At 34.0% G+C, this 25,090-nt stretch overlaps 3 protein-coding genes across 3 annotated transcripts; 2 read left to right on the top strand and 1 right to left on the bottom strand.

Annotated features, from left to right (window-relative positions):
- Positions 1-492: 492 nt before the first annotated feature.
- On the top strand, positions 493-2,588 carry LOC142985380 (facilitated trehalose transporter Tret1-2 homolog). Its single transcript, XM_076133508.1, has 3 exons — positions 493-667; positions 892-1,030; positions 1,339-2,588. The coding sequence occupies exons 1-3, from the start codon at positions 572-574 to the stop codon at positions 2,586-2,588; spliced, it is 1,485 nt and encodes a 494-aa protein (XP_075989623.1). The 5' UTR covers positions 493-571.
- A 725-nt stretch (positions 2,589-3,313) lies between these two features.
- LOC142985458 (uncharacterized) lies at positions 3,314-11,339 on the top strand. Its single transcript, XM_076133653.1, has 2 exons — positions 3,314-3,444; positions 5,533-11,339. Exon 2 carries the CDS (start codon positions 5,540-5,542, stop codon positions 7,613-7,615), a length of 2,076 nt encoding a protein of 691 aa, XP_075989768.1. The 5' UTR covers positions 3,314-3,444; positions 5,533-5,539; the 3' UTR covers positions 7,616-11,339.
- A 107-nt stretch (positions 11,340-11,446) lies between these two features.
- LOC142985379 (uncharacterized) lies at positions 11,447-24,957 on the bottom strand (the record flags this gene model as incomplete). Its single annotated transcript, XM_076133506.1, has 10 exons — positions 11,447-11,549; positions 12,111-12,237; positions 13,420-13,470; positions 17,502-17,521; positions 18,129-18,247; positions 18,939-19,010; positions 19,654-19,763; positions 20,149-20,168; positions 23,777-23,866; positions 24,695-24,957. Coding segments are annotated over 9 exons (858 nt in total), but the record flags the coding sequence as incomplete, so codon positions are not given.
- Positions 24,958-25,090: the final 133 nt, after the last annotated feature.

Genomic DNA, 25,090 nt, shown 5'->3' with positions numbered 1-25,090 from the left:
TGATTGTGTGGTGTTCGACAAATTTTTATTAGGTATCTAACCTACCTACCTACTTATAGAAAAATAAGATAATTGAAAAGGTAATTTTCGTCCATTTGAATACACAATTACGGAATACTAAAAATATGCAAATACGTATTTGTACACCTATCTAAAGTCTAAGATTTTAGTCTAACGCAGTTTTGACATTGTTATTGTTTTAATATTTGGTTGAAATAATTAATTTTATCTTGGTAGGTACCGAAAGAAGACAGTAGTGCGTCTGCCCGGAATAAAATTTAAAGGCGAGTTCTTTATAAATGTACACGTTTTGTCTTATTTGTCCAAAACGTGAGAAGGCCTTAACTGTCTCACAAACTTTTAAGTAGAACATAATATTATGTAAATAATTTATTTGATTTAAATTCAAACATCAGAGCCGCCAATTTTTGACATGTTATTATCAAGTTCGCGGTATTTTTCAGAACAATTGTTTTTAATGTTATGAAACCTTGGAAATTGAGCCAGAAACTTTTTTTTAATACTTTCTCGTAAGTTGTAAATAATTTTAAACTGTTTCTAAGATAATAAAATGGAGTGTCAATACAAGAAGATTCCCTCAAAAGAAAACAAAACAACTGATGTTGTTAGCCAACAATGGAAGCAATGGCAGCCGCTTTTAAGACAAGTAAGTGTAACATTTAACGCTCAGCAATAATAAACCAAGTATTATGATAAAAAGTTCATGAATTAATTTACAAAGTCCATGCATACCGTGCATCAAATTTCAAATGATTTTTTGCTGTGTTCATATAGAACCTACGAGTGATTGCACATTCGTTTATAATCTTCGATTAAGACTTTTATTATTATTTGATAAATTAATAAATACAGTTTATTGTTTCGTTTTAGATGTTAGTGTCAAGCGGCGTGTGGGCCATGTATTTTACAACCGGTTTAGGTCTAGGAGCGCCTACAGTCTTTATACCGCAGCTCAGAAGAGAAGCGAACGCAACTGAAGTTCTTACTGATGAAATGGCGACTTGGTTGTGTGAGTTTCTAATAAAAGTATATATTTTAAATAGAGCTATTAACTTTCTATATACACTAATAATACGCCTGTTATATCCGAGTGTGTAGACAATGGTATATGAAATATCTGTCTTGCGCTATTTTATATAGCCTAGCCCCATGTTATAAGAGGCGAGTCAATTGCCATCTACCAGAAAACTACAATAGTACTTTGCTCAACTCAGGAATCGAGGCACGAATCTCATGTTGAGCTATGGGATACACTACTAACTGTACCACAGAAGTGCTATTCTACATAATTTTAATTAAATTATTTATCTATTACAGCGTCAGTCTTCGGCTTCGTAGCTCTACCGTGGATACTCATCATATCATTCCTAATCCGCTATATTGGACGAAAGAAAACATTCTCAATGGTGTCATTCAACACTATAATGATGTTTGTTGTATTCTATTGCAGTAGAACACCTCAACACTTGCTTATAACTGAGATTATTCAAGGAATGACTCATGCAAGCAACACTTCAGTCTCTATTGTAGTCGTTTCAGAATATACATCGCCAAAATATAGAGGATTACTTTTAACTATCAAAACTGCTACTCTTTTATGGGGTATCTGGGTCTCTAATACAATTGGAACGTTTTTTCACTGGAGTTATATTCCTGTTGTCGGATTTTTCTTCGCTATTTATACTACGACTGTATTTCTTTGGCCCGAATCACCTTATTGGTTGGCGAGTCAAGGAAAGTTTGATGAATGTCAGAAAGCGCATAGATGGCTTAAAGGCACTGATGAAGACTCAGAAAAGGAATTACAAAGTTTAATTGATTCACAAATCGTTTATCGAAGTCAAAATAAACACTCTTCATGTAGAAATATGTTTACAACTTTAAAATTAAAAGTTTTTTACATGCCATTGTTTATTTCTATGTTGTTAGTCGCTCAATTTTATTTTTCGGGGAAATTAGTATGCAGTATTTATGCCATAGATATTATTAAAAAAATTACGGATAGTGAATCTACGGCGTACATCGGAATGCTGATATTAGATGGCGTTACTGTTTTTAGCTTGTACATTGGATGTGCATTAGCAAAAATACTCAAACGACGCACTCTTTTGTTTATATCAACGACTATAGGTATATTATTCTTATTCATAATGTCTTTGTATCTTTATCTTGTTAAATTAGAAATAGTAACAGAGAATAAGTATTTATCTATATTTTTGTTAGCCTGTTTCTCGTGGTCGATAAGTTGCGGCCCGATTTTGCTGTCAACATCAATTTATGCGGAACTAATACCACTAAGGTTTAAAAGTACAGGAATTACTATAATTGCGTGCTCATTCAATGGTCTTCAAGCGATTTTATTGAAGTCTTCGCCGTATATTTTCCGAACTTTTGGAATGCATGGTACCTTTCTCTTCTACGGTATTGCGGCAGCAATTTGCACGCTGGCTCTTTACAAATGTTTGCCTGAAACAAAAGATAAAACATTGCAAGAAATTGAAGAATATTTTGAGGATAATTATGAAGTTAATTTAGAGTTAGTTAAGCGAGAAAATGTGGACAAATAAATCATCAAACTGTAGTGAGAAATGTTATCTTTATGTTATGTAAAATTTTTGCAGAATGTATAGGAAAATTGCATTTAATGTGTTATGTTTACGCTTTTGTTGTTAATTAATATGCACTAAAATCATATGTTACAATGTATTCATAAATTAGTTTCTTCAATCTGGCTGTGTCGCACGAAAACTTGTATTTAAATGTAATTAATAAAAATTATATATTACTATTGAGTATATTATAATTAAATCATTTCTTAAAGTGGTGTTTTATAATCCTTTTAAAATCAGCGAAGGGGTAACTGTAGTGGAAAACCCATATTGATTTTTGGTGGCTTCACATGGGCCGGTGTGGACTAGGCACAAGAGACAACAGAGTCTAACGATGACATTTTATCTAACATAGGTACCCACAAATAAGTAAGTAGCCCAGAGTTGGGTGGCATTTTAACACTAAAATACAAACAGAAACAAGTCCACCACGGAATTAATGTTTATTCCGTATTTTTTATTATTGCTTGACATACTTTTTTGAACTTGGCGGGTGAAACTTACCTTTCTCACACCGATCTTCCACTGTAACAATAAAATTAATAAGCAGAATCCGGTTCTGGCTGTAAAATTGAAAATACTCGACTAAAATCTTATTTAATTGGTCACATTGCTTACTAGGAACGCATCGAGTTCACTTCACTGCAAGGCCATTCATTTTGTTTTTCATTCATTCTCCATTACGAAAACGATAATATTTGAAGCGCGCGCGAGTAAAGTTTTTAACTCGTAAAATACCGGTATTATTTATAGTTTCTTTTCAATAAACTGCTTTGCGTTTAATCAGCATATAACAAAGGAGTTGAATAAACAGGTAAATAAATAGCTTACCTACCTCAAATCATTTGTAGAAAATATTATTTTTGAATAAAAAATTCTGTTGTAACGAACTACCAATATTATAATTGTAAAATTACACGAGGATGCTGTATTGTCCTTAGATTAGTCCCGTCCGAGCCGACAAGTTTCTAGTTGTATTTCTAGGTGAATTTAAACTATTCGAAATGCTATAACTAACTTTTTATTTCGCTAAATTTTGCCGACGACATACCTAGTTCACAAAATTCATGTTTTTGATTTAAAATTTCCTCAATAAGTAGTATTTTAGTAATTTAACAATAAAACTACTAATTATTAAGTTTCCTTTATGCAAAATATTGTAAAACATAACTTCAAGAGATATTTGCATGCTTTTGTAAATGGCGAAATGTGTCTTGTGTCTATTTATTGTATTTGCTATATTTTGTTACATTCAACGAAAATAAATATTTATTTAATTCCATTCAATTTGTATAGAGCAGACTTTAATCTAACTTCGCAGTTTCTAAACTGTGTTTTAACGCGCTGTTATTGCGTAGATATATTTTCATGCTATGCTTAACAATACGCGATTTAATACATCAAAGATACCTACTAAAATAGACAAATTAATTGTCTTCAAAACAGTATTACGAAAATTATATTGTCAATTCACTGTTGGACCTGTAAGTGAAGTTAACATAACACAGCACCCTCGGTGCAACACTGTCACTTATGCAAAAATGTAATTTTTCAAGAGAAGCATTTAAACTTTGACACCTTGCACAACAATGGCTTTATAATATATAGATATAGATAAGATGAATAGCTCATACTACAGCGTCGACTTTTAATTACTTTACTTTTGCCTAAATAATGATAGCAGAGAGGTACTTTAAGACAAGTACTACACAAGTATCTCATTTTTGCATTTTTACAAAAGTGACAATGTTGCACTGGGGGTGCCATACTGTCACACTCTTAGACATGATACCCATCACTTCCAGCACTCATATAGGTATAGGACCCCTTAAGTTAAAGGTGTGAACCATTAACTTTAATCTTCTCAGCAACAGAAGATAGCTTAAGTAAGATCTAAATACATCAAATTTCATCTACATGAGTACAGTTGTGTAGGCTCCGCGGCAAGAGTGCTGGCATGCCTTCTGAGTATTAAGACAGCTTCACCTTTGTTCAGATGAAATAATATAATGTTAAAGTAATCAGTGGAGGGGTTGCTTATGTGTTTGTAGTGTTTTGATCCAGATTATAAGCAGTTACTACTCTAGTTCTACCGATTATAACTAATAATATCAAAATTTTCAAGTTTTTCAAAGTATTTGCTATGGTTGAATGACTGTTATCTTAATGTATATACATATATATCAATACATTTAATAAAGAAGTTATGGAACAACATACAAGCTACATTATGTCCTGTAATTTTTGCAGTGTCATTATTCACGATTTTATAAATGAAGTCCTCTCAAATAGATTTACAAGGCTAGTAAAATACACAAAAACAAATATAGATGAATAAGTATGACTCATCCAATGCATTAACTGCAATATTAGGGGTCCCTCTATTGAGTCAAAGAGGTTGTTACAACAAAGGGACTCCCTACAGATCTCTCCCTCTGCTTCCCCTAATTTGGTTATGAAAAGTCATTAGCTGCTCGCTTAGTGTGGAGATTGCTTAGTGTGGTGTGAACATTTTGATCCATTCATTCATTTTCGATTCATGGTATAAGATTGTAAATTGAAATGTGGAGTAACTTGTTATTGAAAAAAATTAAAATCAGTATAAAATTAGAACACAACCACCTCCAATATTTTTGTTTACAAGTGAGTTGTGAAAAATCTTTTTAGTAATATAGCATGCATAGCATAATGATTCTTTGGTTGTACAGATGCTTTAAATTTATTATATCTGTCTTTCTGCCTATAACAGACAAGTTATCTACTAATAACAGTTTTTTCGTAAATTCTTTGTTTTCTCGTTTTCCTGTACTTACGAAATTTCCTCACAACATAATTATCTTAAAAACTTCATTATGAAGTCAGTAATACAAATTACATAATCTTCAAATATTATCATTTCCAGGGCAAAAATGGCAGCAGCACCTGGTAACTCCAGTACCGAAGAACCCAGTAGCACAAAACCGAGTATCACATTATGGCTCTCCGATGCTGAGTCCGGAGACGACTCGGACTCAGAAGACAACCCTATCTTCAGCGTATTCAAGGCTATCATGCGCAAAAGAGCCATGGAATCTGAAGAACATAAGCAAGAACTACATCTACCTAAATGGAAGTCTTCAGAAAGTAACATCGATGTTAGAGAGTCAATGGCCATATTTACCGATGAAGAAGATGATGACAATGAGGTCAAAGACCCACCGACATGGTCTCATAACTTTAAGACTTTTACCGGCAGTCCTTTACCGTTTACAGGGACTCCGGGCCCAACGATAAATTCTACTGATCCATATACTATTTTCACGAGCATTTGGGATCAAAATATCATGAGTTTGATTGTAGAAGAGACTAATAAGTATGCAAAACAGATTGAAAAAATACAAGAGGAAGAAAAAGTGAATGAATTGATTAGAAAAAAGTTGGATGATGAGAATAAAATGTCTAAAAACACTTTGAACTATAAAGCTATGTTTGGTAATAATAAGAAAAGTAAAGTTTCTAAAGAGAATAAGAATGTTCCAAACACTAAGAAAGGACAAACAAATGTAGTTGGAAAAGGGAAAAATCAAGAACAAAAAATACCTGGAAATACTTTAAAAGAAAAATCTACATCAAATGTTTTGAATGAAATGAAAACGACAAATAATATCAAAGAAAAACCATCAGATACTAAAGTGCCAGTTAAAGCTAAGCCTAGCAATAATCTAGCAAGTAAAGTGGCTGATAAACTGCCGGATAAAGTATCGGTAACACTACCTCATAGTTCAACACCGGAAATGTTGAAAAAAGTTGAATGGACGGACACCACAATAGACGAATTGTATGTAATTATATCATTATTTACATTTGTCTCCATACATTCATCCATGATGGAGGAGAATCTACTTAAAGGGACTATGCTTGTGCTCCCAACGTTTCCTGAAATTATGACTTTGGAGCGTTTCAATGCTTTATGCCGCTGTCTTCACTTCAACGATAACACAGTCAGTACCACGGATAAGAAGTTGGCTAAAGTAGAGCCAATGTTGTCTCATTGCAATGAAAAATTTGCTGCTTTGTATAAACCGAGACAGTTTTTGGACGTTGATGATTCTTTACTATTGTCAAAAGATGGCACTGCTGGTGGTATCAGGGCTCTAGCAAGGAACATAGGCATACGTACCTACGAGCTTACTGAAGTCTTCACCGGTTATGTACTGAAAATTCTACAATACCCAAGACATGAGAACCGTTTAACTGTGACCGATAAGACAAATATTGTACTAGATTTGGTTGAAAATTATACAAACAACGGCCATAGAATTGTAACTGACAAATATTTTTCAAGCGTACATCTTTGTAGGACATTGAGGAACAAAGGATTTGATTGTATCGGAGACATTTATCAAACAAGTAAGGAACTACCGCAAGCAATTCAGGAGTTATGCAAAGATGAAGACGATCCTAAATTGTATCGGTCAAATGGGAATAAAATAAGAGTAGCAAGTCAGCATTGTGGAGATGTATCCGTTATAGCGTGGAGCGAGTTTAATATAACAGCAGTTTCTACTTATCATTCTTGTACGATGAGACCGAATAAGAAAGGGATCAGACGTCCGGACCTCATAATAGAATGCCACAAAGCTAAGCAGAAAACTATGGAAAAAGATGAAGATTTGGCTCAATATGCATTAGGCAAAAGTAAAAATGAACGCTGGTACATGGTCTTTTTCAAACGTTTATTAAACATCACTCTTCGAAATAGTTATATTATATACAAAAGTAATAAACTCCGGTCGCAGTGCCTCAGTCAGGTTGGCTTCCGTCATAAGTTGGGTGAACAGCTGTTAGAGAAACATGGTGATAAGGATTCCGTGAAAAAGGCTTGGTTGGCAAGTCTACACGTTTGTGATCACTCGTCCGATGAGTTGGACGACTTGTCGGACGACGAGTCGGACTGCTGGACCGATTTGGAGAGCGATGATTCGGCTGAATGTAGTATTATGTAAATTTTAACATTTTTATTACTATGGTATGTTATTTTTGTATTTATTGAGGGATTTAAAGCGTATATAAGGCGATGCGAAGGCGACTAAGTATATAACAATTTAATCTTTTAACGATTTTATACTCTTGCGACTGGTACATATAATATTATAATGTCTTAAACGCGATTGAAAATAAGGTAACCTAACCGTTAGTTAGGTTACCTTATTTATTTATCCGACGCGACGTTTCGATCGAATTTGTTTTGACTGTGGTCACGGGCCGACTGTACAAATAAGGTATCCTAAGCTATAATTTTCAATCGCGTTTAAGACATGTTTGCACTATATATATATTTTTTTATAGAATATGCTAAAAGCCTAACTCACTCATTCCGGGAGGAGACTCTTCCCTAGCAGTAGGACATTATATGGTTAAATTCATTTTAAAATATTTATTTATATAGTGCTGAATAATTTTGTGTCTGTATACAGGATCATTTGGGAAACACTAAAGACCTCCCAAAACTAATTATCTAACAATCTCCTTCAAATCGTCTCGCCTTCATATCGCCATTACGGATCTCTGAAGTCATGTTTTATACCTCAAGCTTGCTACACTCAATTCGGTTCAGCATTAATCGACCTAGCCTACAAAACCGAATATGTGTAGATGATTCGGGAAAAGTACCCCTTTGGCAATGCCGCCCCTGAATCTTTAACCCCCGGTTTCTGTATACATTTAGCGGTAGTTTATCTATTCAATAGCGTTTTTTTTATGAGTTTTAACGCAATTGAATTGATAAACTACCGCTAAATGTACACAGAAACCGGGGGTATACCGAATTGTGACGATCGGCCTCTAAGAAACCGATCGACACAAGCCGAACAAGTGAGTCGAGTCGGTTTTGTTGTTCGATCAATATTGCCGAACCGAATATGTGTAGCAATCTAACTACTAATAACACTCTAGAAATACCGAATTGCTCAATTTAGCATATACTTATAAGACTAATTTCTGAATAACTATTTTGATAAAAATTTTCATGTATACTCCCTATAATAATAGCTAGAAAATAAGGCTAAATTTTGGATACATTTTTCAAATAATTATCTGCAGTTAACTGGGAGTTATTTGTAAGTTAACCGGTAGTTCTATATACATTTAATGTCATTACCTATTAGATAATTTATTTAACACTTATTCATAAGCTCTGAACCTCATATGGTGTAAGTCTATGTATCTTAATGGCTTTCAAAAGTCTATAAGAAGGATTTGAATTTTCATGTGTTAATTCATATTATAAACTGTGTGCTAAATTTAATTAAAATTGATCCAGTACTTTTGTGTGATAAAGTCACAAATCATTTTTGAAACATTCCCATTTATAATATTTTGTAGTATGTAAGTAGGTTAAGATCTTACTTGAGTTATTACAAACGTGCGAACTACGTCTTAATTATATAATTTTCTAGTACCATTCGCTCGCACTAACGAGTCTTATGAATAACTAGTGGCTGCCCGTGACTTCGTCTGCATCTACTTTAGTTTACCAACTTTTACAACATTTTTATTGGTACTCCACTCCTATTAGTCATAACGTGATGATATTATAGCCTGTAGCCTGTCCACTAAATGAACTATTTAATGCAAATATATTTTCAACTGCACATTTGGCGCAGTGGTTAACGTGGTCACATCGCCGCAATAACCGTAGCGCCGCGTGTGGTGGGCTCGAACCCACTCGGAACTAATATTTTTGTGATAAGTTAGTATTTGTTCTGAGTCTGGTTGTTAATGTATCTATAAAAGTATATATTTACAAGTATATAAGTATGTTTATCAGTTATTTGGTTACAGTACAAGCTCTGCTTAGTTTGGAATCAAATGACCGTGTGTGAGTTGTCCAATGATATTTATAGATATAAAATATTGTCACATTTCTATAATACTTTTTGACGTAGTTAGCACGTTTGTTAAGGCTCCGGTATATTATAAGTATGTCCTAAAGAAAGTCATGATTACTTCAAATTTGTTTTTTTTATTACTTCTTGTAATTAGTTGTAAGTGTCATCCAAAGGTGATTTTGTTTTTGTTTGATGTTAATTTATTTGTTTTCTTTTTGCGAATTTGTAGTGTCGCTACGTTTTGCGCTAATGTTTTTTTCTTTAGTATGAAAATTTTGTAATTTTTTATTGTCTGACAAATTAGTAGAGAGTCTTGCTGAAGAAGATTTATTTAGATTATAATTTGTATTTCCAAAATAGGCTATCAGGCTAGCAAAAGCAAGCCAGCAAGCTATCAAGCTAAGCTATTAGCAAAATAAGCTAGCTGTATCAAACAGGCCACTGTCAGCTGTATAAGCCGGGTCACTGATGTTCTAAATTCTGTATGTTGTATACCTCAGCCAGCCGTGAACCTTGCATACAAGACTCTCTACTGAGTTGTTAGACTATAAATATGGTTAATAGTGGTTAAGTGTGTGCATAATATGCAGGATTGCTGCCTTAAAGTCTCGGGTTCAAACCCTAAGTCAGGTCAAAATTTGACCTAATAATATTTAAGATTTCTCTGGTCTCTGCCTACCCATATGGTAAGAGGGCATGATTTTATTATATAATCTCTACCTACATCTATGGGAATAAGGCGTAATATTGTTCTCTGTTCTTTACTTATCCCTATGGGAAGAAAGGCTAATTTTATATAATATCTATTCAAAATTGAGTTTTATCCGCTAGCGCTGTCTTATTTTGATACTAAGTTTCATGATTAGAGCGAAACTTACTATGGATCATTAGCTCTGTATAGGTGCCGCCAAACAACTAAAACAATTTCGCTACATCTTAGTAAACGATTTTTAGGTCAGTTTAGGTATAATAGTTTTGCGCAAAGGCGAGGGCGTTTCAGCTTCGACCACCCGACTGGTATAACAGCCAACCAAGTGTTCTCTGCACTGGCTCTACATTCTGTTTACTTTCTAATACTGCAAATTTAAGTTGTTTGGCGACGTCTATACACTGTACCGTCTATGTAAACCCAGTGTACGGAATCGTGCTATAGCTAAATTTTTAGTTAAAAAAGTAATAATTGCAGTATTTTTTTCAATTTTTCTCAATTTACGTGAGTTGTGTGAAACAATACGTAATCTTATTGAAATAAGGTCTTTAAAATAAGTGCAAAAAGTGATTTTTCGACTGTGATTAATAATAATTATAGTTTTTTAAATTGTAAACGTCATTTTCTTACTGGTTTTAATTCTCAAATGTCTTATGCGACGGTAAAATTTACCTTTTGATAATGCAAAACGATCTTACCCCCGGTTTCTGAGTACATTTAGCCGTAGTTTACCAATTCAATAGCGTTTTTTGTATGAGTTTAAACGCTATTTAGATAAACTACCGTTAAATGTACTCAAAGACCGGGGGTTAGTGCGATGTTGATTAAATAAAATAGTTTCTGGGATAATACCCTGCAATATTTTATCTAAAAAAATTCAGCCGTTTTGTAGTAAAAGCGGAACATTATCTACTAAATAAATACACTTGGCGTTTTCTAAATTATTGTCGCATATTTTTAAGGCATTAAAAGAGTAGATATACTCTTAAAACAATTGATGATTTTACTATTTTTGTATCTCAGTGGTTAATAAATAGTCTCTTAGAAAACCACAAAAATTGTCTTGATTCTTAAAAATTGCCTTTTCAAAGGCTGTTTTGGAATAATAAATAAGTTTGATTTTAAAATGCTGTTTATTTATCCTATCCTCGTTCTCATTTCTTGTATTTATTCATATGAAAGATACTAGACTGAAGCTTAATTTCTTTTGTTGTTAATCTAGGGAATAAAACAAAGAATTGTGATGCTCAATATAATATATACATAAATATTCTTCATTAAATAGTTGCTTCATCAGAGTCCGTTGTAGTTTGTCGTTTGCGATTGTTTCGTTTGGAAGTCCTGCGAAATAATGAAATTACTATTCATTGCCGGGAGTTATGAAGACGAAGACCTCCGTGCCTCATAGAGCATGTAAAGCTATCGGTCCTGTGCCTGACCTCTCACTGGTCGTATGTACAAACACCGAACTATGATAGTGAAGAAATAAATAGTGTACCTATTGTACATACACTTGGCACAACTGGACTGGACATTATAAGTGTGCACATTATTCCATGGCAAAACCATTTGCCATTGATTGAAATGTTTAATTCTAACTTATTCTATCTTTTGTTGTGGAATAATACGCACACTTCAGTAAGTATATAGAGTTTCAAAAGATTGAGTGTGATCAGAAGGTGGACCAAAGCAATCACTGAATGGCGGTCATGGAATGGGCGAAGGTCTCAAGGAAGACCTCCATCTAAATGGCCGGACGACATTGTTAAATGTGTAGGGCTGCAATGGATGAGACAAGCGGAGGACCGTATAAAGTGGCGTGCTGAGGGGGAGGCCTATACTCAACAGTGGGTGGAAACGGGCTGATTAGATAGATCAGCTACTTTTGGAGCTGATACTTACGGTATAGTGGTGTATCAGGGCGCCGGCGGGTCGTCGGTGGACCCCTCGTCCGATGACCCGGGGGTCGTTGTAACTCCACCTTCATCAGTCGAGCCTCCATCGGGCGTTGCTGCAGCCGTTGTCGTGTCTAAACGTAATGTGAAGTCAATATTTTAGTCATAAGTTTTAAACTCTCGCGTTGCATGTTTAATGATCAATTATTGTATCAACTACATTGTAAAACTTTAAGCGATTGAAAAGAGTGGCCGTGAGTTTCTTGCTAGCTCTTCTCATAAGGCCCTACCCCCTTTCCGAGCTAGTGGTAGATTCCGTAATTGTAACGATCATAAGTGTCAATATTTGACCTAAATGAATAAATGATTTGATTTTGATTTTCTCGCCGTGCGCCAAAACGTTAGGCATTTTAAGATAAAATGCGTGTTTGCGTTAATTCCCGTATCCTACTATACGTCAATATTTTAGTTTCCGAACGGACTATAAAATGTCAAAAGTGACAGATTTGAAATAGAAACAACCGCCACAGTGCGAGTCAGACTCGTACACGAATTTTTATACGCGCTCAGGTTCCGTACCAAAAAAAATACGAAAAACACATGTTGATTGTATGGGGACACGCATAGTATTTTTTTGATTTTATTTAGTACTAGCTGACCCACGCAACTTCGCTTGCGTTACATAAGCGGTAAATATTTTCCCCGTTTTTGTAACATTTTTCACTGGTACTCTGCTCCTACTGGTAGTAGCGTGATGATATATAGCCTACCTTTCTCGATAAATGGACTATCTAACACTGAAAGAATTTTTCAAATCGGACCAGTAGTTCCTGAGATTAGCGCGTTCAAACAAACAAACAAACCAACAAACAATCAAACAAACAAACTCTTTAGCTTTATAATATTAGTATAGATTTGCTGTTATAGCTGAACCTACATCATTTGTGAAAATTTCAGCGTTGTTGCTATCATGGTTTATGAGATACAGCCTGAAGTCAGACAGACAGCGGAAGGCTTAGTAATAGGGTCCCGTTTTACCCTTTGGGTACAGAACCCCAAAACGGTAAAAAAAACGTTTGGGAACCCCTGAAACATTTATTTAATACTATTTTTTAGTATTTATTATAATAGCGGTAACAGAAATACATCATCTGTAAAAAAGTAAGACAATCATGGTTCATGTGATACAGCCTGGTGATAAACAGACAGCAAAATCTCTGCAAGACTAGAGTATTTCTACTTCCCATACAAATGTATTGTTTTTGCAGTTTCTGTCCGTTCTGTTTGTTCTAAAAGTAGCTTTGTTTTGTTCTTACCTGTACCATCATCGCCTCCGCTTCCGCCACCGCCGCCGCCTCCGCCACCGTCTAGAATATAAAACTTAAATATAATACTACTAATTAATTTAACACCTATTTAATAATTCAACAGTTCACTTTGGCGAGGTGGACTCAAAGCAACCTGATTATTTATTGATCAGTTAAAATTATTTTTTAAAATGTTATTAATATACAAATCATCCATAGGACAACCTTGGCAAGCGTAGCTTAACCTCAGAGATTGATAAGCGTTGCTGTTGTGACTTAGTAACTGATTTGTGAAAAATGAAAATATAAAAATATATAAAAAAAAAATACTTTCTCATTATTTATTAATGGTTAAAATACTAGCTCATTATTTATTCATGGTTAAAATTCTATCTCATTATTTATTCATGAGTTAAAATTCTAGCTCATTATTTATTCATGAGTTAAAATTCTATCTCATTATTTATTCATGAGTTAAAATACTAGCTCATTATTTAGTCATGGTTAAAATACTATCTCATTATTTATTCCTGGTTAAAATACTATCTCATTATTTATTCATGGTTAAAATACTAACTCATTATTTATTCACGAGTTAAAATACTATCTCATTATTTATTCATGGTTAAAATACAAGCTCATTATTTATTCATGAGTTAAAATTCTAGCTCATTATTTATTCATGAGTTAAAATACAAGCTCATTATTTATTCATGAGTTAAAATTCTATCTCATTTTTTATTCATGGTTACAATACAAGATCATTATTTATTCATGGTTAAAATACTAGCTCATTATTTATTCATGAGTTAAAATACTAACTCATTATTTATTCATGGTTAAAATACTTGCTCATTATTTATTCATGGTTAAAATACTGTCTCATTATTTATTCATGGTTAAAATACTTGCTCATTATTAATTCATGAGTTAAAATTCTAGCTCATTATTTATTCATGGTTAAAATACTAGCTCATTATTTATTCATGGTTAAAATACTAGCTCATTATTTATTCATGAGTTAAAATACTAACTCTTTATTTATTTATGAGTTAAAATTCTAGCTCATTATTTATTCATGGTTAAAATTCTAGCTCATTATTTATTCATGGTTAAAATACTAGCTCATTATTTATTCATGGTTAAAATACTAACTCATTATTTATTCATGGTTAAAATACTATCTCATTATTTATTCATGAGTTAAAATTCTAGCTCATTATTTATTCATGGTTAGAATACTATCTCATTATTTATTCCTGGTTAAAATTCTATCTCATTATTTATTCATGAGTTAAAATACTAGCTCATTATTTATTCATGGTTAAAATACAAGATCATTATTTATTCATGAGTTAAAATACTAGCTCATTATTTATTCGTGGTTAAAATACAAGATCATTATTTATTCATGAGTTAAAATACTAGCTCATTATTTATTCGTGGTTAAAATACAAGATCATTATTTATTCATGAGTTAAAATATTTTTTTAGGCTTTGAGTCGTGTGCGTTCGCGCAGCGGAATGTTGTTGAATTTAAAGATATTAATTATGCAGATATTTAGTGTATGACGTCGTATAATTGTGTATGGTAAAAAAAAAATTGTGTACGCAGCCATTGTGGAGAAATTCACCAAAAACTGATTCCGCTGGGCGAACGTTGTCCTGGCGGAACTTATTTTAATCCATAGACTTTAGAAGAAAAGAGGTGTGTCCAAAAATTAGTGTGTATTTGTGTGTAATTGTGTATGTATGAATAAAATGAGTGCATGCATAAACTTCGGAGAAATTCAAGTTTCCGCTACGCGAACGTTTGGCCATTAGCTAGTTTTCATATAAAGCGCTTACATAGAGAGCTGTAGATTTTTACATACGTTGTTTTGAATTTGTTTATATTTGTTTAAAAAACAGATTTAGAAAAAAACGTAGGGCTTAAAAGATAAAAATATAAACGTAAAATACACTTAATAGGTCTTAGTTCTTAAAGTATGCACTTTGGGGTCTAGATTTTCACGTTTATACAAACCTTGTAAGTATCTGAAACATGTTGCCAAGTATCAATGATGTTCCGTTAGTAATTAAAGAGTTAAAGGACAATTTTACCATGAATAGATCACTGTTTACAAAACAGTCAAATATCACGACGTTCTAAAGGAATTGCATGGTAAAATGTATGCCAAAAATTAGTTTATTCATTCAACTATTCACATGCAAAATTTCATGTCATTAAATTTAGTAATTAAAGAAATCAATTAAAATACTGACGAAGCATCGAAAACCTACATAACCCGACCAAGTTCGGATAGCTACAAAAAAGCGTCCATGCAATATATTTAGGTAACATCCCAAAATTTACCGTATAATACCGGTATTGAATTGGTATAGGTGATAACACAGTTGTTGTTTCGATATAATTTAAAGGTCATTTATTTTTGTACACCAAATTGTTGTTCAATTGTTCTGATTTTTCAGCTCCAGAATTGACTGGAATAATTCCGGAGTTCCGATAGGTATTCACATTTTTTAAAAGTTAATATTTTGATTTAATTATATTCTTGTGAACGCACGTAATTTAACGTCTGTGGAATATTCCACAAACTGCTAGTCGAACAGGACGCGCGCGGCTTCCCGCTTGAAACGGTACTTCCATCCTTGAAGAAAAGAGAGGGCAATAATATGTAACATACTTAATAAAAAAAATTTTTGTACACGGATATTTAAATAGAAAAGTACTTGTTAATTGAAGATTTGTTTTTATCGTAGATAGTTGGGTTATTATTAAAATAATATTTTTAATTCAAGAAATGCAATTGTTTTATTTTTTCCTAACGCTTGTGTACGGAACTGTACCATATTAGTAAATACTATATTGTAAGGTTAAGAACGTCTCTTAGATATATGGCTGGGCCGCTTTTTTGTAGCTATCCGAACTTGGTCGGGTTATGTAGGTTTTCGATGCTTCGTCAGTATTTTAATTGATTTCTTTAATTACTAAATTTAATGACATGAAATTTTGCATGTGAATAGTTGAATGAATAAACTAATTTTTGGCATACATTTTACCATGCAATTCCTTTAGAACGTCGTGATATTTGACTGTTTTGTAAACAGTGATCTATTCATGGTAAAATTGTCCTTTAACTCTTTAATTACTAACGGAACATCATTGATACTTGGCAACATGTTTCAGATACTTACAAGGTTTGTATAAACGTGAAAATCTAGACCCCAAAGTGCATACTTTAAGAACTAAGACCTATTAAGTGTATTTTACGTTTATATTTTTATCTTTTAAGCCCTACGATTTTTTCTAAATCTGTTTTTTAAACAAATATAAACAAATTCAAAACAACGTATGTAAAAATCTACAGCTCTCTATGTAAGCGCTTTATATGAAAACTAGCTAATGGCCAAACGTTCGCGTAGCGGAAACTTGAATTTCTCCGAAGTTTATGCATGCACTCATTTTATTCATACATACACAATTACACACAAATACACACTAATTTTTGGACACACCTCTTTTCTTCTAAAGTCTATGGATTAAAATAAGTTCCGCCAGGACAACGTTCGCCCAGCGGAATCAGTTTTTGGTGAATTTCTCCACAATGGCTGCGTACACAATTTTTTTTTTACCATACACAATTATACGACGTCATACACTAAATATCTGCATAATTAATATCTTTAAATTCAACAACATTCCGCTGCGCGAACGCACACTTTGAGTCCACTACGCTAAGTGCAGGTTGGGGACTTTGCATACCTTCAAGAACAGTTCTAAAAGGCTTTCAGGATGTTTTCCTTCACCATTGGATCATAATTATTTCTAATACACACATCACTTGTAAAAGTCATTGGTGTGTTGCCTCGGGTTCGAACCGTCAACCACTCGGGTGGGAGATACCAACTTATACCACTCGGCTATCACTGCTCGTTTTGTAATAAACAAATTTAACCCATTACTGTCCCACTGCTGGGCAAGGGTCTCCCTCCCGTAATGAGGGAGGGGTTAGGCCTTGAGTCCACCACGCTGGCCAAGCTGCGGGTTGGGGACTATCGTTTTGTAATAACATACAAATATTACTTACCTTGCTCGTCTACTTTAGTTCTGTAAAAGTAAAATTGAAATAAATAAAACGAAATTAATTGAAATCAGTTTAATTTTTTGTACATGAATTACTTATTTATTATCAAACTAGCGGTCCCGTGCGGCTCCGCTCGCGTAAATGTCGTATTGTTGTATTCGTTTGAGCACGCGAAGAGTCTGATACTCACATAGTAATATACCTCCACGATAGACCAATCAAAAACTAGCTATTTTATTGGGTAGATACATAAACTAAAATAGTTGAGTTTCATCAAAATTCTTTTTACGCAATATTTGCATAGATTACCTAACTATCATCCGTATTTCAGTAGTTTTGACTTAATGGAGTAACAAACAAACAAGAGTTGACTGCCTCCGTGGCGCAGTGGTTTAGTTCGCCACGCTGCTACCGTTGTGTCGGGAGGTCGTGGGTTCGATTCCCACACGGAACAATTATTTGTGCGATCGACTAATAATTGTTTCGGATCTGGTTGTACTTTGTGTCCGTTGTTTGTATGTTTGTAAAAGTTCTCGCGATACAAGAGCAATTCTTAGTGCGGGAGTTGTAAATAAAAAAAGCATACCTACATCCTTACAAAATGTTATATTTATAATATCAGCTACTTACCCAATTTCCATGAGAGTCTTAGTGACAGGCTCTCCATCCACCATGAACACAGCCTGCTGTATACCTTCTAACGCTTTCGTATATTCAGTTATACGTATAATGATTGAATTGTCCCCTAACTGCGAACAACGTCACACAACAACATTTTAAATGTCAAACAATACTCGACAGTACCGACAGTAGAGAATTGCGCTAAAATTTCATTAAAAAGAGTGGCCTGGAGTTTGTTGGCAGCTCTTCTCATTGGCCCTACCTTCCGAACTGGCGGTAAATTCACTCTCTGTATCATTGACTATCATAAGTGTCAGCATTTGACCTATATGAATAAATAATTTGATTTTGATTTGATTGAAACCAGTCAACAGTGCAGAATTTTGTTTGTACAATACACAGGTACACTCTGTATTCCCTCATTCTTATAGTCCGGTGTAAAACACGACCTGTGATACGTGCTCTGAGACGAAGAAGTATAAAACCTCAACTTCCTAACTCAGTCTTTAAGAAATTCTTAACAGTAGGAGAACTGGGAAGATATTTTTTTTGTGTGACCCAGGATTTGAACTTAAACCCACTGCGCGGGAGTCGCATACACTATCGATTGCGCCAAAGAGGTCATTAGTCTCAGTAGGTACACCGATAACAGTATTTTTTTGAAAGATAGTAGAATTAAATGAGATTTGTTTTAAAGTTAAAACTTTAGAGTAATAGTAATTTTCACTTTTTGAAGTCGTTTTTTTCAACGTAATTCTGTTTTGTTTTGTGTATTTAAAAAAACATTTTTTCTTTTCATTTTTAAAACCAGTAACTTACGGCATAGAACATAACAGAACCAGAGTTAGATCTTCTCGTATTAGCCATTAGAAGCACACCGTTCGATGTTACCTGCAGAAAATTCATACATTATTCATTTGATTATATTTTACCGAATAGTTAATCAACTTACCCCCGGTTTCTCAGTACATTTAGCGGTAGTTTATCTATTCGATAGCGTTAAAACTCATATAAAAAACGCTATCGAATAGATAAACTACCGCTAAATGTACCTCAGAAACCGGAGGTAAGTCAAAGTTGTCCAAGTACAGGTCATACAAACATTAAAATTAGTTGAAAAAAACATTTTTTTTTTGCTTTAGAATACTTCACTTTGAAGTCGTAATTCGTTCAGTTTGGGCCTGATTTAGTAAAAGCCTTTATTCACACAATCTTCCTTCTTTTCTTCTATAATCAAACTTACGCATCTATACTTCTATACTAATATTATAAAGCTGAAGATTTTGTTTGTCTATTTGAACGCGCTAATCTCCGGAACTACGGGCTCGATTTGTAAATATTCTTTCAGTGTTACATAACCTATTTGTAGCGAGAAAGGCTATTATATATCAACACGCTACGACTAAAATGAGCAGAGTACCAGTGAAAAATATTTCAAAAACGGAGAAAATTTTGACCCTTTCTCTGTTATGTGACGCAAGCAAAGTTGCACGGGTCAGCTATAATAATAATAAGATTCGCAAGACATACTTACATTTTCAACGGTACAGTCCGTTCCACTACACTTGTATTGTATTTCCTGTTCAAACTGTTCTCCTGTCTTCGGTGGCGGCACCAGCAAGTTCTCCGGAGTTATCGTTACAGCTATTTAGTTATAAATACAAAAGTGATGATGTAACAAATAGAAAAAAATACGGTCGAATTGAGAACCTCCTCCTATTTGAAGTCGGTTAAAAATACATTTTATCACAACTATGCTATTTCCAATTTTTGACATCGTAAGAAAACGGCAAATGGCTTCGCATTTCTACAAGAACTTTAATAAATAACTAACAATAAACTTACACTCAGCTGGAAAATAAAACAATATTGTAAAAGTATTTTAATATTTATTAAAGCATTATAAAAGTAAAAACAATAATTTAATAATGTCCTCCTAGCCGGCATACGGCTACGGCGGTCAGTTTCATTGAAACTGGCCATCTGTGCACGACGTTGTTTACAATGAGAGTCAAAATGGCGGGTGTACCATAGCGAATTAAATTATACCTATTACCAAACAAATGTACCTATAACGTACTAATTTGTACCTAGCTCTAAAAAATCTGTACCTCTTTCAGAACGAAATTATTTCGAAATTAAGGTACACCCGCCATATTGACATCAAGATGGCGGGTGTTCTATAGTATTTTATTATTTAAACATTACTCATAAAATCTGATTACACCAAAAAATTGTACCTAAAAAGTACCTCAAGTAAATAGTAACACAAACTTGATCAGTGGGATAGTTCCTGAGAAATGAAACAACCGTTTCTCGTTTCCTTAACCGATTCATTGCCACCTTCATTTTCGTGAACATTTCAGCCAGGCCCCATTCATTGGTCGGTGGCTCACCATTTGAGCCATCGGCCTCCCTGAAGGATGACTCAACTGATGAGTCATTGGCTCCTTGTAATGATTTAATGCTTTTCGCCATCATTCGAGCCAGTCTGACAACCAGAAACGTGTTACTGTGTTCTCCTATTCGAATTTGTGGATAATAAAAGTTAATATGGCGTTTCAAGGTAGTATTTGTTGGTTTTAATGAAATATTGCAGAGGTAGTAAACATTTTAGTAGTATTCAATCATTATTTATTATTGTAATATTATTTGTAGATAATCAGGACTACGACGATTTTACTGAATGTAGCCAGGCAATGTTTACTGATTTCCATGATCAACAAATTGAAGATAAAGAAAATCAAGGTTTTCCAAGCTGTAGTCAATCGATTTTACAAAAAAGTGTACCAAAGAAGCGTCCATTCACTCAATCTCGTAATAAATTATTGTGTTTATAAATTTTATAAATATATATATATGTATATTTATTTAAATATATGCAACAAATGCTTGTATAGCGATTTAAAAAATATTCAAGATGTTTTGCGGCAGTTATACAAAAGGTTTATGACACCTGACTAATAAAAATATTCTCTAAATTGAAGGGCCAGGTCTGATATTCACGGAAATGTTTAATGAGATCTGAAAAATGGTAGTTTAAGTGTTTTTTTTTTTTTAATATCCGTTTTTATACAATTTTGGTTTGACTCACCAATTGAGCCATCGGCCTTCCTAAAGGTTTTTTAATGACTCAACTGTTGAGTCATTGGCCATGAATCGGTTAAGTTTATTATTATTATGAATGATTGATCTAGGTACATATTTTTAAATATTTTAGGGATAGTTATTAAATTATAAATCATGAATTTTAATAACGCGTCAAAGTTACGAAGTAGGTACCTCTTTATTTTCGTCCATACATAATGCAATTAGCGATAAGTGAATTCGGAGTTTTGGTTATAAAATTATTGAGATCATCAAAACATTTCCATTGAGCATTACGACGACAATGAGCCCGATAGTGACCAATATTGTGGATGTCTGTAACATCGCCGCCGGACGGTAAAAACTCAATTAATCCAAGAACTTCGTATTTTGTATTATTTAATGTTATTTCCATAGGTATGTCTTTAAGACAAATTACATCTGTTTGATTCAGCTCAAAAGCTATTGTATTACTTAGTTCGTATTTTAATGTTCGTATGCCGATGCAGTCATTACGTCTACATTGTACAATATTACTTTCTTCACATAACATGGACTCTGCCGATTGATTGAGCATTGATATATTTGGCATATTAAAATTAAGTGGCAAAAAAGCATTTTTTCTTTGTAGATTGTTAATGCTACATTCAGTATTCGTACATGATTCTCGTACAGAGGCACTGTAAATTGCGTCGATTATAATATTCTCAAAAATATATGCTATATTGCATTCGCAAGAGTGTGACTTTCCTCGGTGCATGTAAAGAATGCAATGCTAAAATAAAAATAGTGATTACATATCCCACAGAAAATATTGCTTCTTGCAATAGTTTAATTACAGATTTTGATAAAAATGTTAAACATAATATAAGAAAAAAAATCAAACTGTCACCCATAAAGCGAATAGCAATACTAATAGGAGCCACGATCAAAGCTTTTACTGAACATAAGTCTACTAATGATTATCTTGTAGAATCGTTCAGGAAACTTGACGCTAATGAGACATCACCCGACGCCTTATATGTTCGCATCGACATACAACCTTAACTGTTTTCGGAATGTGGACCAAAGAACTAAAGCGTTTTTTTGTAAGTGTATTTTGTATCTTAAAAACGTAAATGACTATGGAACTGCAAAACAAACAATCCTACTAATTCTACTTCCTACTAATATTATAAATGCGAAAGTTTGCGAGGATGCGTGTGAGTGTGTATGTTTGTTCCACTTTCACGCAAAAACTACAAAACGGATTTGGATGAAACTTTACAGTAATGTAGCTTATATATCAGAATAACACATAGGCTACTTTTTATTAACCTACCACGCGAGCGGAGCCGTAGCTCTCAATAAATACGATAGTATTGGATCTCCATGGGATGAAGCTAAAACAAGGTTAAAAATATTCGGTAGAACCATGAATCACATCATCAGTTAATGTAACATCCACAATATTGGTCACTATCGGGCTCATTGTCGTCGTAATGCTCAATGGAAATGTTTTGATGATCTCAATAATTTTATAACCAAAACTCCGAATTCACTTATCGCTAATTGCATTATGTATGGACGAAAATAAAGAGGTACCTACTTCGTAACTTTGACGCGTTATTAAAATTCATGATTTATAATTTAATAACTATCCCTAAAATATATAAAAATATGTACCTAGATCAATCATTCATAATAATAATAAACTTAAGTAAACGAGAAACGGTTGTTTCATTTCTCAGGAACTATCCCACTGATCAAGTTTGTGTTACTATTTACTTGAGGTACTTTTTAGGTACAATTTTTTGGTGTCATCAGATTTTATGAGTAATGTTTAAATAATAAAATACTATAGAACACCCGCCATCTTGATGTCAATATGGCGGGTGTACCTTAATTTCGAAATAATTTCGTTCTGAAAGAGGTACAGATTTTTTAGAGCTAGGTACAAATTAGTACGTTATAGGTACATTTGTTTGGTAATAGGTATAATTTAATTCGCTATGGTACACCCGCCATTTTGACTCTCATTGTTTACAGTGTCCAAGTGTGTGCACAATACATGTGTGCATAGTACACTCTTTATTTCATCACTCTCATAGTCTGGTGGGACGGATAACCGACACGACCAGTGAGAGGTCAGGCGCAGGACCGACGGCTTTACGTGCTCTCCGAGGCACGGAGGTCTACGACCTCAATTTCCCAACTCCGGGCAATCTCTAAAAATGTCATAACAGAAAATCTTAGAAAAGACTTTGGCCCGAACCAGGATTCGTACCCGAGACCTCTCGGGTTCGAAACCCTTATTCACATTACAAAGAATAAAGAAATAAACTAAATGATAATAAGCAACTCACCCTTGTCTGTAATAAGGAAAGAACATTTAATTTATTTATTGAAGAACATTTCGGACAATATGTTTTTCATTTTAATACAATTTCATTTTGATATTTTTAAGACTGCCTGAGACAGAGAGTCTGTTTCATAAAAGTGTATATATACAGGCGAAGTCACGTGCAAATACTAGCATATATTTAAATGGAGTCTAACAATAAATGAGAAGTAATTAAATGAAATAATACTTACTATCAAGAACGGCAACAATCTTGCTGAATTGTATATCACCTTTTTTAAATATGGCAATATATACTCCGGAATTTGCGTCTTCGTAGCTGTAAAAATTGCATTAAATACAGACTAGGTAAGTAACAAACCCAAGTTTAATATGACAATATGCTTAGGTTCCCTCTATAATATGGCAGATTATTAATTCTGCCAAATTCATTTGGCAGAATCTCTTTAAACCGACTACTTATTAACTAGGTACTAAGGCAGAAAAGGCTTCCTTGACCAGCTATGTTGAAGTCGGCTTCTAGTCTCACCAAAAGCAGTAAATACCAGTATTTTACATGCCGCGACTGTCTATTGGAGGTAGGTGGTAGGTGGAGGTAGGTGTGGAGGACACCCACGGTAACCTGAGTTATTAGAACACGATACCCTTCGGAAAGACGGTTTGTCAGACATTCAAGCTTCTGACTTCTAGTAACGGCCCGGAGAAACTCGATATGTACGTGTGATCGTATGTGTGTGTATGTATGGTCGACCATCCAAAGCCCAACCTCGGCAAATGTATCTTAACCTGAGAGTTTTACCCTCGTGGCTGTTGTTACTCTACTACGAGCTAAACCAGCCCTCTTAATCATAAAAATATAAGAAGTTATGAAAGGCTCATAAAGTGTTTTGTTTCTTTCACTCCTTAGCAAAATGAGAAAGAGAAAACATATAGTAGCTTTTTAACTGTCGATGCACACTCATATCTATGATTTAAAGTCCAGTTTAAAGAGAGATACAAACGACAGTACAAGGATACTGTGGAAGAGGTGATTCGCAAAAAATATTGATCGAAACTTCCCGATTTATCTCGTCGACCAACCGGGAAGGTAACTAAAAAAGGTTTATAGTGTGTTTATGAAGAAGAGGGTGAGAATAAAAAGACATACCTAGGAAAGTTAAAGTTAATGACTTTATTCTGCGGTATGACGCTGACTCTGCCCGCAGGTAGGGCGCTCTCCCCGCGACAGACAATGTCTACTATCGTGCAGTCCCCGCACCCGTAGCTAACGCTTTTGTCAAAGTGTTCACCCACCGCCGTAGACACGCGGATCCTTGATGCTTGGAGTACTGAAATTGTTGGCAGAGTAATATTGTTGCTTCCTCTAGATCCAGTGGTCCGTGCAAGTGAAATTATGGTCCGCGAATGATTTTAAAATCTTAAATTTCCAGGATGATTATTACATTTTACTTTTTATATACTTACATAGAGGTTCCTGCTAACAAGAATAATATAAAAGTGGCCCGTGACTAAGAAAAGGTTGGGAACCCCTGCTCTAGGGTGA

The sequence above is a fragment of the Anticarsia gemmatalis genome, chromosome 30 (genome assembly GCF_050436995.1).
Source record: "Anticarsia gemmatalis isolate Benzon Research Colony breed Stoneville strain chromosome 30, ilAntGemm2 primary, whole genome shotgun sequence".
NCBI classification, from domain to species: Eukaryota; Metazoa; Arthropoda; class Insecta; order Lepidoptera; family Erebidae; genus Anticarsia; species Anticarsia gemmatalis.
The sequence above is the reverse complement of the archived record's forward strand: the minus strand, read 5'-3'. Positions and strand labels throughout refer to the sequence as shown.

Bases quoted from the DNA above. Each gene is read 5' to 3' on its own strand.
- LOC142985380 (XM_076133508.1), top strand. From the start codon at position 572: ATGGAGTGTCAATACAAGAAGATTCCCTCAAAAGAAAACAAAACAACT. The intron at 668-891 runs GTAAGTGTAACA...GTTTCGTTTTAG, and splicing joins GGCAGCCGCTTTTAAGACAA to ATGTTAGTGTCAAGCGGCGT. The intron at 1,031-1,338 runs GTGAGTTTCTAA...TATCTATTACAG, and splicing joins TGAAATGGCGACTTGGTTGT to CGTCAGTCTTCGGCTTCGTA.
- LOC142985458 (XM_076133653.1), top strand. From the start codon at position 5,540: ATGGCAGCAGCACCTGGTAACTCCAGTACCGAAGAACCCAGTAGCACA.